The 14512-nt window shown below is 40.7% G+C and overlaps 1 protein-coding gene across 2 annotated transcripts in view; it reads left to right on the forward strand.

Moving 5' to 3' along the window:
- PDE8B (phosphodiesterase 8B) overlaps positions 1–14512 on the forward strand; it is a 61489-nt gene that overhangs the window by 11370 nt on the left and 35607 nt on the right. The window contains exon 2 of one of the 2 annotated variants that reach the window (XM_060761625.2): positions 13354–13413. In XM_060761625.2, coding sequence (XP_060617608.2) covers positions 13354–13413 — 60 coding nt within the window. The remainder of the gene's footprint in view (positions 1–13353; positions 13414–14512) is intronic. The other variant, XM_060761626.2, reaches the window with a different exon arrangement.

A 14512-nucleotide genomic window follows, 5' to 3' on the forward strand; every position in this document is an offset into this window, starting at 1 on the left:
AGTCACACAAGGTGTGGGATTCTTTTAGGTAATGCCATTTTGCCAGGTTGTCTTTTGATCTTCCCATTCCGCTTCTGAGTCTATTCAGGGACTTCCAAGTTGCCCATTCTTGGTTTTCCCCTGGATGAATACCCTCGTGGGGGACATCCAGTTGGAATTTCCTGGTTTAGCTGCCCAGAGGGATACCCTTTCTGTTGCTTGGGCAGGGGGGATGCCAAGAAGAGTGATAGTTCTTATAAAGCTTTTCCTCGATTTGAGTCTACTGGGAGGAGGCTGGTAGTCATGTAGTGGGTGGCTTTCACAGTGTTCAACCTTATTTCTCTCACATTTAGCAGCAACTTCCTGTTGCACTCGGGGGGGGGGGGGGGGGACATGCCAGCTAGATTGTAGAGTTTATCAACAGGTATAGGTTTAAGACATCCTGTGATTATTCTTCATTCAATGCTATGTTTACCTGCTTTGCATGGGCAGACTTGTACGTAACAGGGTGGGCATATTCTGCAGTTGAGTAAGACAAGGCCAGGGCTGATGTTCTTATTAATTTTGGGTCTGCACCCCATGTGCTGCCAGTAAGTTTCTGCAGGATGTTATTGCGTGCAGCTACTTTGTGCTTGGTGTTAAAGCAGTGTTTCCTATATGCTAATTTCCAGTAATTTGAGCTTTAAGAAAAAAAAGATGGCAGCAGTTTCACAAAATTATACTAAATTATACTAAAATGGTGAGAAGAAAGCAGGAAAAGGCATAGCTGTACCATTGCTAATGCGTTGTATTATAAATATTTAAATTCGTTCTGCACATTGTTGAATTGATTCATTATTATAATATACAATTCAAAGTGCTGACTTTAGCCTATAAAGCCCAAATGGTTCTGTCCGAGCTTACCTGGGCAAGAATGTATCTTCCTCTATGAATGATTTGCTGGGGAGGCCCTGGTCATGGTCCCACCTCTTTCACAGGTGTGGCTGGTGGGGACGAGAGACAGAGCCTTTTTAGTGGTTGACCCTCGGTTGTGGAACTCCCCAGTAAAATTAGATTGGCTTCCTCCTACCGGATATTTAGAAAGAAACAAAAGACCTGGCTGTGGAACCAAGCTTTTGGAGAGTAGTACAGTACAATAGGCAGCTTTGAAGTGATTGGAACATGATTGGAACAGCTCCTGGATTATGACTTTGGATCTTGTGTTGTTTTAACAGTTTATTTTAATGTACTGATATGTTATGTTTTTGATTTTTTTTATTGATTTTAAAACATGATGTATGGTATATTGTATTTGTATGTTTATGTTTGTTATGGCCTCAAATTATTGTTATAATCTGGAAGCTACTGTGAGTCCCCTTCGGGAGGAAATAGAGTGGGGTAAAAATATAGTAAAAAATTAATACAGTTCTATGGACTTTAGGGGAAACATGTACATGCATTTATTATGTATCCTATTCCTTCTGGATCCTATTCCTGATGGAGATTCAGCCCTGGGAGAATTCCTTGCAATGCAGAGCAGTTGCAGGAGAGGCAACCATAAAACAGATAGTGGATTCACCGCCTTTTCCCCAGTAATCAAATATCCATCAGCTACTCCCAATAGGTTTCTGCATTTGTTTTCCTGATACTCTTGTCATTTTAAGTGTCTAGCCATTATATCAATTGCTCACACCATGCATAAGATATTAATCATTTATTTTTGTTTTTTGTAATTTATTGTATTACACACAGAGTGATCCACAGACAAGGAAAATAGCAGTAATTGAGTCACACAAATTAAAGTGTAAGACTTTAAACTTCAGCATATGCAAAGGTGAACCCCACTCTTTTCAGTAGGGCTTACTCCCAGCTGTAAAAATGTATAAGGTGCAGCCCCCTTGCAAAAGTAGTCAGGCGTGCTCTTTGACTTTACTGTATTTTGTTATGTTGTAGCTTGGAACTGTAATGGAAATAATAGTAATAATAATAACCTTTATTTATATTCCGCCCTTTTGCTCTAGGGGACTCAGAGTGGATTACAGCATTTTACATACATAGGCAAACATTCAATGCCTTTACAATTATATACAAAAACACACAAATACAAACAAAGGTAGAGGCTTCTCCATTTCATTTCCGGCTTCTGGAAGCGGTACTCATCTCTTGCTGTGAGAGGTGCTTTCCTCCATTTTTAAGCCAACGAGCCTGCGTTGTCATCTCCTGATTGTGTGGCTAGCAAGATTGCTTGGAGCATCTGCCTTTCCCCACCAAAACGGTACCTATTTATCTACTCACAAATTACATGTTTTTGAACTTCTCGGTTGGCAGGAACTAGAGCTAATAAACAGGAGCTCATCCCGTTTTGCAGATCAAACTGCCGACCTTTAGATCAGCAGTTCAGCCAATCCTCAGGTCAGTGTCACCACAGCTCCCTAAGTACTAATAATTGGTATAATTAGTACTTGATATAGTATACAAGGTACAGTGGGTCCTCAGTATGCACTGGGGTTTGGTTCGTAGACCCCTGTGGATACTAAAATCAGTGGATGCTCAAGTTCCACTATATGCAGTAGTGTAGTATAATGGCACCCCTTATATAAAATGATTTTATATAAAATAAATAAATAAATAAATAAATAAATAAAATGATGAGCAATTCTAACAAGTGTCAGAGAGAACCCAAGGATTTGTGAAATGACAACAGTCTATAGTGGGATATGTCTACATATCAGCACAATGGTGTGCATATGGAAAAATCAAGATTTGCTTTTGGAAATTAAAAAAGAATTGCTTGAGTCCATGGATGTCGAACCTGTGAATGTGGCAGTCCAACTGTGTTTAACATTGTGGAGGTATTATATGTTAACAAAAGTTAACAAAAGTTAAACAAACAGGCACATGTTGGTTGCATATGCATATACCCCCTTTACTATGACACATGTGGTGTAATCCACTCTCTCCAAATTTTACACAAGTAATTGAATTGAAACCATTTATTCTATGTGCATTTCCAGTACCACACAATCATGAATGATATACACCTGGTTGCTCCACCTGCCAAATTCATTGAAGAGCATTCAAGTTGCCTATTGAATTACAGTGGCCCCATGGATTTCACAGATTTTTCTTAGGTGAGTGATCCTCAGAGGTGGTTTTGCCAGTTAATTCCTTGGGCCAGGCTTTAGCACAGCTGGTTAATCACCATCAGCAATAAGATCACATCAATTGAAAGGTCGGTAGTTCAAAGCCCGGGTTGGGGTGAGCACCTGACATTCAGCCCAGTTCACTGTCCACCTAAGCAGTTCGAAAACAGGTGTGAGTTGTGAGTAGAGAAATTAGACACCGCTTAAGCAAGGAGGTATTTTATTGCACCATAAAAAGGGAGTACCAGAAAATGCTAGTGATCGAAGAATAGAGGAAGTGTGTGATCAAGGACTCTGCATCATAAAGGATGGAACAACAACATCCCCCAGTGGCTGGAATTGAGCACAACCTCCAGGATGCCAAAGTTGGGGAAAATATCTCTATCTGTTGAATGTTTGCTGCATATATGTTCTGTGATTCGCCCTGAGTCCCCTTTGGGGTGAGAAGGGAGGAATATAAATGCTGTAAATAAATAAATGAATATAGCCCAAAGAAGCTGATTTTTGTTGCTGGTCTCTCATCAAAGTGATAACCAGGGCTGATTGTATAGGCATTTATGGTGCATAGCAGTCAATAAAGTGGCTGTTTATGCAATAAAGTGTCAGTTTGTTTTTGTTTACTACATTTTTGTGCCACAGTCAAAATATTTTTTATCTTCTCCATGTTGAATTCCTCAGGTATGTGAAGTGGTAACAATGCCAGTTAAATCCATTTCAGTTCCAAGGGTTAACACAATATGTGCACGTGAACACTTCTACAAGACACTATCTGTTCCTAGGGTACAATCTAGTGAATGTTAAACACTTTATTTCCATGGTACAATCTAGAACATGGTAAAATATTTCAAATTGATGGGAATATAATACCCTTTTTTGTACTATGATCTTAACGTTTACGTTTGATATGCTTCTGTGTGTGCGGGTATGTGTGTGTGTATAGTAGAACAAGCCATTCTAATTTGCCAGTTGCATGCAATTTGACATTTGAATTATTTGAAAACTATTTCCTAGCTTCTGGGAAAACTGGCTCAGTGCGGCACGTCTGATTAAGGTCTTTAAAAACAAATAGCACACAGCACTCAACTTTGATAAAGCAATTTGAAAATTAACAGAGAGAGAAAAGATAAATAAATATTTAATTGACAGTCTACGAAGGCTAGATTTCATCAAAGCCAAGGAAAAGAGAAAAACATTCTTTTGTGCTTGCAAGCTCATTATAATGTATGCTGGCGTGGTCATGCTACACATGAGTTATGGGTGCTTCATCCAGTTGCCAGATTTATACTGTGACACTGTGTAGGCGTAGGCAACTTGTGACCCCCAGATATTGTGGGGCTACAGCTCCTATCTGCCACAGATGCCATCGTGAGGGAAAGCTACAGATTGCTTATTCCCACCCCAGCAAAACTGGGAGAAGACTGGTAAACTGGCTGGGATTTCTGGGAGTTGTAGGCTAGAACACTTGGGGACCCACAGATTGAGAACCATTGCTGTAAACAAATATACCAGAAATGGAAGTATGATCACTGGGTCTTGAGCATTTATGTGAGCAGCCAAATTCACATTGAAATACTTGTAAACACAAGGTCAGTGCCATTTGGGTAATGGTATTCAACACCTGGAGTCCTGTAAGGTGTGACAACAGTTGCTGCTTTGTCTGAGAAATAATTCAAGCTTGATATAAAACTGTCAAGAAGAGGTTTTATGTTAAGCTCACTTGCAACTAAATACTTTCACTTCTTTTTCTCTCTCTCTGTCATCAGAGCTGCTGCTTTCTGAGGATTCATTTACCTGGAATTCATTATTATGGTTCTAATGATGTTTTATTCCAGCTATTTTCCACGGCACCTTGTGTGCCATTTTTTCAGCCTGAAATCCATTACTTAGGCAGTGACTGTTCTTTATAGCATCACATTGAGAGTGATCTGAAAAAGACTGTAATGGTGTTAATAAAAATGTCCTGAGCCCGTCTAAAATATTTAAATGTATTACGTACACGCTGCAAGTTCTGGGAAGCAGGTTTTTCTGAGGTCATGTTTTCTTTCCTTCGGAGAGCAATTACAAGAGATTTATCATCAACATAAAATAGATTTTTTTTCAAAGCATCTACGGGATATTTTCTGAAACAAGTTAAAATTGACTTAAAATTAACTTATGACTGCAAGGTAAAACTGAACAACTAGCTGTTATTTCAGAAGAGATTAGTTTTTAATTACTTTTTAATAGACATCCCTATATGATCAACTTTTCAAATAATGTAAAGCTTTGGGTTCTTCCTAAATCTTTAAAACAAAATCTGGTTCCTATGTAAGCCATTGCAGTTCATTCCTTGTGGGCACAGTTAGAATTAGCACCATATGGCATCACTTTTTAAAGTGCCTGTATATTGTCCCTCCACATTTACAGGTTTAACTTTTTCAATTTGATTATTTGCAGATTTTATCAATATGTTCTCTCCATAGATCTCTTGAGACTTCAGCACAGGAGCAAATTTACCCATCGTATGACAGTTTCACCACAGAGCTCACTGAATGCCACCAAATGACATAGAGCTACTTCCAGTGGGGCTCCGTCCCCAAACTGTGGTGAAAGTGTCGTACGTGGGAGCAACAAGAACACGGGAGGCTTTCTGTGTTTAAATTCTCATACCTTGGCCGCCCTGGTGGCGCAGTGAATTAAACCACTGAGCTGCCGAACTTGCTGACCTAAAGGTCGGCAGTCCGAATCTGGTAAGCGGAGGGAGCCCCCACTGTTAGCCCCAGCTTCTGCCAACCTAGCAGTTCGAAAACATGCAAATGTGAGTAGATCAATAGGTACCGCTCTGGCAGGAAGGTAACATCACTCCATGCAGTTATGCGGGCCACGTGATCTTAGAGGTGTCTATGGACAACGGCGGCTCTTCGGCTTAGAAATGGAGATGAACACCAACCCTCAGAGTTGGACATGACTGGATTTAATGCCAGGGGAAACCTTTACTATATACATAATAAGATATTTTGGAGATAGGACCCAAGTTTAAATGTGAGATTTATTTAAACTTAATGATTTTATACACACAAAAAATGTGTGCATTAAATTATCAGAAAGCTCCATCTCAACCACCTAAGTGAACTATTTTGGAATTCCATATAAGGGATGCTCAACCTACACAAGTACAGTACAGTACAAGTCAAGGTAACAATTAAAAGGAATGGAACATTAAAGGGCCTTATGTATATTTTTGATGGGCGTATCCCCACAATCAATCTGAATCAAGAGGTCTCGAGCATAATAAAAACAAAAGGATAACTTTGCTGCTTTTCTATTTGCTGTGTTTTGCACTTGGTTTCATTGTTAGGTTTTACTGAAGTTCAGATTGATTTATGGGCAGTGGTATATGTGATTTGTCTGCATTTAGCATTGCCATATAAATGAGGAGTAAGTGATTTCCCACTTCTTCTGGAGAAGAGTCTACTATTTCAGTCAAAGTAATGGACAGATCATGTCTGGAATCAGATTTTTAAAACAGTTCCTAAACTAGAATAAATCTGTCTTCCTCGTGATTTTTTCACCTTAAGGCATTATTATGATAATGCATTTCTAGTAAGTTTTATGTTCTCATACAATAGCTCTTAATGGGATGCTGTGTTCTTTCTTCTGTCATTTCATGCCAGGCATAGAAAAGAGCCTCATTCATTCCATTAAAGCACTCTGATGGATATTAGCCTGCTATTTTGAGGAGTCGCCTTAAATTGCTAGCAATTTAGTCTGCCTAGATCCCTTTGTATTTTAAGGACAGGTTTTATAATGTGCAGAAATGTATTCTCCTTCGGTGTAAGAGGTGGCTGGGTAGGAGACTGTAGGATGTCACGCACAAATCCAATCATTGCCATTATCATGACCATCATCTCTGAAGCAGATTGTCCTTAAAATGGTGGGAAAGTGGTCTGTTGCCCTCTCTCCCATTTTTTAAAAAATGTAGAGCCATATGTGTGGTAGTGCTGGCTTCATACTGAGGGAAAGTCAGGAAAGTGCTGTTTTAATCTTTGTTGCAGCAATCAAATCTTGGAAGTAATTTGCTGCGATATATACATTATCTCTGATTGAGTAAACAAAGGAATATCCATGTCCCATTTTGGTTGTAGTATGATGAGAAATAACACATAATACAATAAATAAACAAAGATATGAACAAATTCACTCCTGTTGGAGGATAATTGTGTTTTAGTTGCTTTTAAGGTTATAGGATGTGTTTGGCTCTTTCATGTAGCTGTGGTTTATAGCTTGGGTATGTGGCGATGCCTGGGTTATTTGAAAAAGGCATTGTTTGTTTATGGATGTTATGAATGGATCCATTAGAAATACATGCAGATCTATGTCTGATGGGTTAGTTTTAGTCTCTGGGTGTGGGTGAAAGTACTGCAAATCTCATAATCCCTGGGCCAAACTTCACCAGGACCTAAACTGTGCAATGGGGGGGGGGGGGCAGTCAGTGGTGAGGGTCACAATGGTCTCTGGAGGAAAGTACTACAAATCCCATCATCCATGGTCCATCCTCTCCCAAACCTCACTAAGACATAGCATGCATTATTGGGGGCGGGGGAGTCTGTGTCCCAAGTTTGGTCCAGGTCTGTCATTCTTCGAGGTTGCAGTGGTCTATCAAAGCAGGTGAAGGGACTGCAGATTCCATCATCTGTGGTCCCTCCTCTCCCAACCCTCTCCAGGACGTAAAATGTGCTATGGGGGGGGGGTTGCCCAAGTTAGGTCCAGGTCCATCATTTATGGGGGTCACAGTGGGGCCACAGTGGTCTGTGGAAGTCGGAGCCCTGGGCAAAAAAATATATGATCGCCCACATACATACCCAAAAATATATACATACATACATACATACATTCACTTTTGTTACTACATATAGATAGATAGGCCCAACTTTTCTGTCTTTAATTCTCCTTTAAAGCCCCCACACCCCACCCTTTCATTCTTTACCAATGATTTTGTTATTTCCTTTACTACTACAATTGAAACTATGTATTCCATTCAGATCTTGCAACTTCTGAACCTCCTTCATTACTAACTTATCAAATGTCTGTTGCTTCTGCTTTTTCTAGTTTCTTCCATCCTGGCTGATGGACTATCCAAAATGTTGGTGTTTGAATCCTTCTACCTGCTCTCTTTAAACTGTTCCTTTTTGCTTCCTAATTGCAATCACTGCCATTTTCCCTTCTCCCCCTATTATTAATCCACGAGTTCGTTTCTGCAGTTCTTAAAAAGCCTTCATTTGATCCTTTTTTCTTAATTATTGCCATGCTTTACTGTTGCAGTGGTGAAGGCTCCTTCCTTGGAGATTTTTAAACAGAAGCTGGATGGCCATCTGTCAGGAATTCTCTGAATGTGATTTTTCTGCTTCTTGTCAGGGGGTTGGACTGCATGGCTCATGATGACTTTTCCAACTCTATGATTCTATGAAATGGTTTCAAACATGGTGATTGCTTATGCACAGATGGGCCCCCACATTTTCATGGGTTGGAGCAGAAAACCCATACAAATGTGTAAAATCAGTGCATATCTGCTGGACTCTTTTGGAGATAGAAAGTGGATCAGAGGGGAGAAATAGTCTCCATGGGTTTGCTCACCCTCCCTGCTTTTTCTATATGCATCTTTCCTCCCTCTCTCTCCCTTTAACTGGGATGCCTGTGAAGGTGCTGGTTGCAGTGGGGAGAAGCAGTCCACGTAGACGGCTGGGGCAATTGGGGAGGGGTAATCTTTCCCTTCCCTCCTGTATTAGACACTGCCGTATCCTCTTTCTTTACTTGTTTCCACTTCAAGTCTCTACCCATTGCCCCAGATGCTCTTTCAGACTCTTTTCTGCTTGAACTGGCCTTGGGCTTTGGCAGGACGGTGGAAAACTCACAACCCATGAATGTGGAGAGCTAACTGTCCATCGTCTTGATTTTCTTCTATTTTTGTAATGGGTCTTTTTCCAATCTAGATGTTGCATTTTGCATGCTAGGAGATGATCTCCTGCATGCCAAGTTAAAAGCCTTGTATTCAGTCTTTATTCTTCTTGATCTCTCTGCAGCCTTTGACACACCGTTGATCATGCTGTTCTGTTGGATTTTCTTCATGGCTTAGGTTTTATTCAGTCCTCAGTTGGTTAATATTTTATCTATTCTGTTCACTTAATGTGCTAGCTAGCGGAGGCTTCTTCTTTTCCCCTTTTAGTTGGGGCTCAACAGGATTCCGAACTGAGCCTTAGTTGTTTTCTCTTTAAATTTTGAGTGATTTTACTCATTCTTATGGCTTTCAATATCGTTTTTATTCTGAAGATACTCAGCTATAGTTCTCCACTTCAAAATATTATTTTGATGTTGAATATTGTAAAACAGTATATCTTTCAGCTATACCTTCCAGTCTCAGCATGGGTGCTTCATTATCACCTAAAGTTGTGGTTCTCAACCTTCCTAATGCCGCAACCCCTTAATATAGTTCCTCATGTTATGGTGACCCCCAACTGTAAAATTATTTTCATTGCTACTTCATCACTGTAATTTCACTACTGTTATAAATCATAATGTAAATATCTGATATGCAGGATCAGGCCTGTAGCTGGAGGGGGGGGGGGGTGGTGGCTTGAGGGGCTTCACCCCCCCCCCGAAATTCTCAGGGTGGTCCACGAGAAGGCCTTACAGGTACATTATTTAAACTGACATCAGACTTTCTTGGGTTTTGAGTGGGTGAAGTTTGAGAAACCCTTATATACGGCAACAGTTTTTCTCACTTCCATTAATTGTCACTGCTATTTTCCCCCCTCTTCTGCTCCAGCAAATGCCATTTATAGGATCAGTTTTCCCCAAAAAGAGCCAAATGGTATGACTTTAGTCATGTGTTTTGAACATGCTTAACCTGGTTCCTTTAATTTTGGTGAAGAAGCAGCTGTGTGACCCAATCTGAAAAATGTTATGGGTCAGAATCCTAACATAGTTTTCTGTTTAAAAATAATGTCCTGTTGGTAGCTTTTAATGTCACATTTACCTCAAATGCCAGGCATGTAGAGGCTCTTCTTCAAAAGGTTGAGGTTAAAATTATTTCTCCTTTGTATATAAACCATTATATTTCAGTTAAAAAACCCACATATCTGACATTGGCATTTGGTTGTTTTGTTATTGAGTGTACATTATGGCATATTTGTCCTGAGTCCTTAGGTTAAGCCTTTGTATTTTTATCTTTTAACAATAAGTAAAGTCTGCCTTTAAGGAAAAGCTGCTGCAGGTAATCTCAAAATAATATTAATTTGAAAAGGCTGAACAAAAGTCCACATAAATTTAGGAGAGTTATGTCTGTCACATTGCTATGTATAGTGCAGTCACGACTCTTTGAAGTGCCATTCTAGCAAAGTGTAGTTATGGTAAATACTTTTCTACGCATTGTTGACAGTGTTGATCAAGTGCACTTAAGTTCCATGGAAATAATCTGCATTGTACTTACACTTGTAATTGACTTGAGAGAGCTCAACTGAAGAGGATATAAATATTACAGTGAATACTCAGTAAGCAGGCTTGAGACAGATCATTAATCAAGAATTAGGCTATGACAGGGGTCCTCAAACTTTTTAAGCAGAGGGCCAGTTCTCAGTCCCTCAGTCTGTTGGGGGGCTGGACGATAGTTGGAAAAAATGAATGAATTCCTATGCATACTGCACATTTCTTATTTGTTGTGCAAAACATAAAAATAAAAATAAAAGAACAATACAGAAACAAATTAAACAGAAACATGTAAACAACATTTAGATATTTAAAAATGGAATTCAAACCTATTAATACAAACATTAAAATCTTATAATCCAGAAACCATAGTCCGAGGCCTTTCCAGATGTCAATTGCAAATAATCCCATTCTTGTCTTTCACTGCTTAGTGCCCAAACACTTGGTCCCGCATCCATGTCTTTACTTTCTTTCTGAAGCCCAAGAGGAATGGTGCTGATCTAATTTCATTAGGGACAGAGTTCCACAGATGAGGGGCCACCACTGAGAAGGCCCTGTCTCACATCCCCACCAGTCACACGTGTGAAGGAGGTGGGACTGAGAGCAGGACCTCAGTACCCAGCAAGATTTGTTTTCTGGGATGGCCAGCCATTCCATGATGTTTCCCTGTCTTCTGGATTTTCTGTGGTGCTGTCTTCAGTCAGAAGTCGGGGAACATCCAACACCTAAAAACGAAGTCCTCTGATTGTCTTTGCATGCTGGCAAGACTGATTTCCTCTGTGGGATTCTGTTTTGTCAGTGTATGAAGATGGTAAGAAAGTGGGGGAAAATTAGGGTCGGATGAGGTCATTGGTCTAAAGTTTAGAGTGAGAGCTGCACAAATGACCATGGAGGGCCACATCTGGACCATGGACCTTTACTTGTGGACCCCTGGGCTATGTGGTGATATGTTGAGCATTCATGCATCCTGTATGACAGGGGCCCTCAAACTTTTTAAACCGGGGGCCAGTTCACTGTCCCTCAGACCGTTGGAGGGCCAGACTATAGTTTTTTTAAAAAAAAATCAACAAAAAAATTCCTATGCACATTGCCACATATCTTATTTTGCTGTGTGGAAGGGCCCTTAGAGGGGGTTCTTTCTAGCCCTCTTTAGGCAGTAATTCCAGGAGCAGAGAATGGGAAATCTTCCTATTTCTAGTCTGAACAAAATCTGGCTACCAGTATTTTAAAAAAAAACCTCTAAAATTATAACTGTAAATAAAGAACAACACTCAAACACAGGGGAACTCCAGACAAGAAACAATCAGGGCCAGCTAATCACCTCTCCCTAAAAACTGTCAGACTATGAAATGGTAATCAAGATGGCCAATTGAAACATTCATACCTACCTCCAACAGACAAGAGTTCTTTCTCCCACCCTGGATCTTCCACAACTTTCCTAGTTAAAGGTTTTCCTCTGACATGAAGTCCAGTCGTGTCTGACTCTGGGATGTGGTCCTCATCTGCATTTCTAAGTCAAAGAGCCGGCGTTGTCCATAGACACCTCCAAGGTCATGTGGCCGGCATGACTGCATGGAGCGCCGGGGCAGCCTCCCCAATGGGCAGCATGAGCCTGCCAAGGGAGGAGCAGCACCGCGCGGCCTACTCGTGCATAAAGCACCTCGCGAGGTGCTTTACGGGCGAGTAGGCCATGCAGAGCAGCTGCCCTTGGCTGGCTCACGCTGCCCATCGGGCCTGACGGATAGCGTGAGCCAGCCAAGGGAGGGGCACTGTGGGGGGGCGCTCCTCCTCCGCGGGCCAGATAAGTGCCCTTGGCGGGCTGGATGTGGCCCGCGGGCCGTAGTTTGGGGACCCCTGCTGTATGAGTTTGCCTGAGTGCGTTTTCTGACATTCAAATTCATATTGAAACTATACAGTGGTAAATCAGGTTCTTGATGAAGAAGCAATTTTTGAGTATGTTATGATATTCAGTACTAAATGTAAGGATGAAGTATCTTTTAGAGCAGGCATGGGCAAACTTTGGCCCTCCATGTGTTTTGAACTTCAACTCCCACAATTCCTAACTGTTATGAATTGTGAGAGTTGCAGTCCAAAACAGCTGGTTTGCCCATACATGTTTTAGAGGCAAGTTGTATCCTTAAGTTAGCTATCATTGGGAGGCGGGTGGAGGGGTGGTTTATGGTGTTTGCTGTGATCCTTGAAGTAATGAATGTACATTCATCTACCACATGTCGAAACTATAGTAGGCATCTAGATTAACGCTAAATGTTTTCCCCTGACATTAAGTCTAGTCGTTTCTGACTCTGGGGGTTGGTGCTCATCTCCATTTCTAAGCCGAAGAGTCTCTGTTACCTTCCCACCGGAGCGGTACCTATTGATGTACTCACATGTGCATGTTTTCGAATTGCTAGGTTGGCAGAAGCTGGAGCTAACAGCGACAGCTCACCCCACTCCCCAGATTTGAACTGGCGACCTTTTGGTCAGCAAGTTCAGCAGCTCAGCAGTTTAACCCACTGTGCCACTGGGGGCTCCAGACATTACATATCTAGGTATCTAGGTATGTAATACTTACACTTCAGTGCAGTGGAAGCCCAAAAGTTATTCCTGTGCTTTACGAAATAGATAATCCATGCATCCTTGGCAATGTCAAGTATAATCGAGACCCAGAGTAAAGCATATCTCATGATTTATTTGTTGAAGTAAGTTATGTTTTTATTGCCTTACTTAAGCTCTTCGGCAAAATGCTGTTAACGTGAGCTGACAATAAATCTTACATGCTGCTTTCATTTAGCAGGCTTCAGCTACTGAGACAGAAATTGGGCCCATGAGACTGACACAAGATCCCATTCAGGTAAGACTTTGGTTTTGCTTTAGCAGCAATTGCTATGTTTGATGTTAGAAGTCAACTTTGGTTTTGCAGTTCTTGGCTCCAGAAGTATATATTTTTAATATATATAGGGAAAAAGACAAGAGCTGAACATTTATAAATGTGAGTATTCTTGTGATGCTGGTAGTTAGTATTAGATGGTTTGCAACGTGAGCCTGTGTTTCAAAATATTTAGGAAATTCTAGAAACATATAAAACCACTAAAGCCATATTTCAATAATATTGTTGTTAGAGTTTGCACAACGTTTACATTGTGCCATTTCTAGTTTTTAGTTTTTTTCATCAGGCATTCTGTCTACAAAGAGATTATACTGCCACCAGCTATTGAAGTAGGAAAATTCAGTGCACTTACTATAACAATTCAATGGAAACAGTGTAACTTAAAAATAAATTCAGTAGTGGTACCCTAGAGTATCTCATACCTCTCATCATATCTTTACATTACTAGGCTCCAACATTTTAGACCTGTGACTTTAAGAGCAATACAAAGTTAGTACCACTGCCCATGTGTTTTGTGCTATTTAAAAATAGGTCTGGCCCCTTCTACATTGCCATATAAAATCCGTATTATCTGCTTTGAACTGGATAATATCGCCATGTAAACTCATATAATTCAGTTCAAAGTAGATAATGTGGATTATGTGGACCAAGCTGTGGCGCACCTAGTTAGTAGCCATCTGCATTAAATCACTGACCGAGAGGTCATGAGTTCGAAGCCAGCCCAGGTCAGAGGGAGCTCCCAACCATTAATAGTCTAGCTTGCTGTTGACCTATGCAGCCTGAAAGGCAGTTGCATCTGTCAAGTAGGAAATTTAGGTACCGCTTTATGCGGGGAGGCTAATTTAACTAATTTACAACACCATACAACCTTCCATCAGCATGCATAAGAATAAGGGAGTACTCCATCAAGGACTAAGTGTCACAAGTGGACGGTGAAGCAGCAGCTCCCCCTGTGGCCACAATCAAGCATACCCTCATGAAGCTGGAAGGCTGCAATGTTAAATTGCCTCTGTGTCTGTCTATACATGTTGTATGTCTAATAGCATTGGATGTTTGCCATGTA

The sequence above is a fragment of the Anolis sagrei genome, chromosome 2 (assembly GCF_037176765.1).
Source record: "Anolis sagrei isolate rAnoSag1 chromosome 2, rAnoSag1.mat, whole genome shotgun sequence".
In the NCBI taxonomy this organism is placed as follows: domain Eukaryota; kingdom Metazoa; phylum Chordata; class Lepidosauria; order Squamata; family Dactyloidae; genus Anolis; species Anolis sagrei.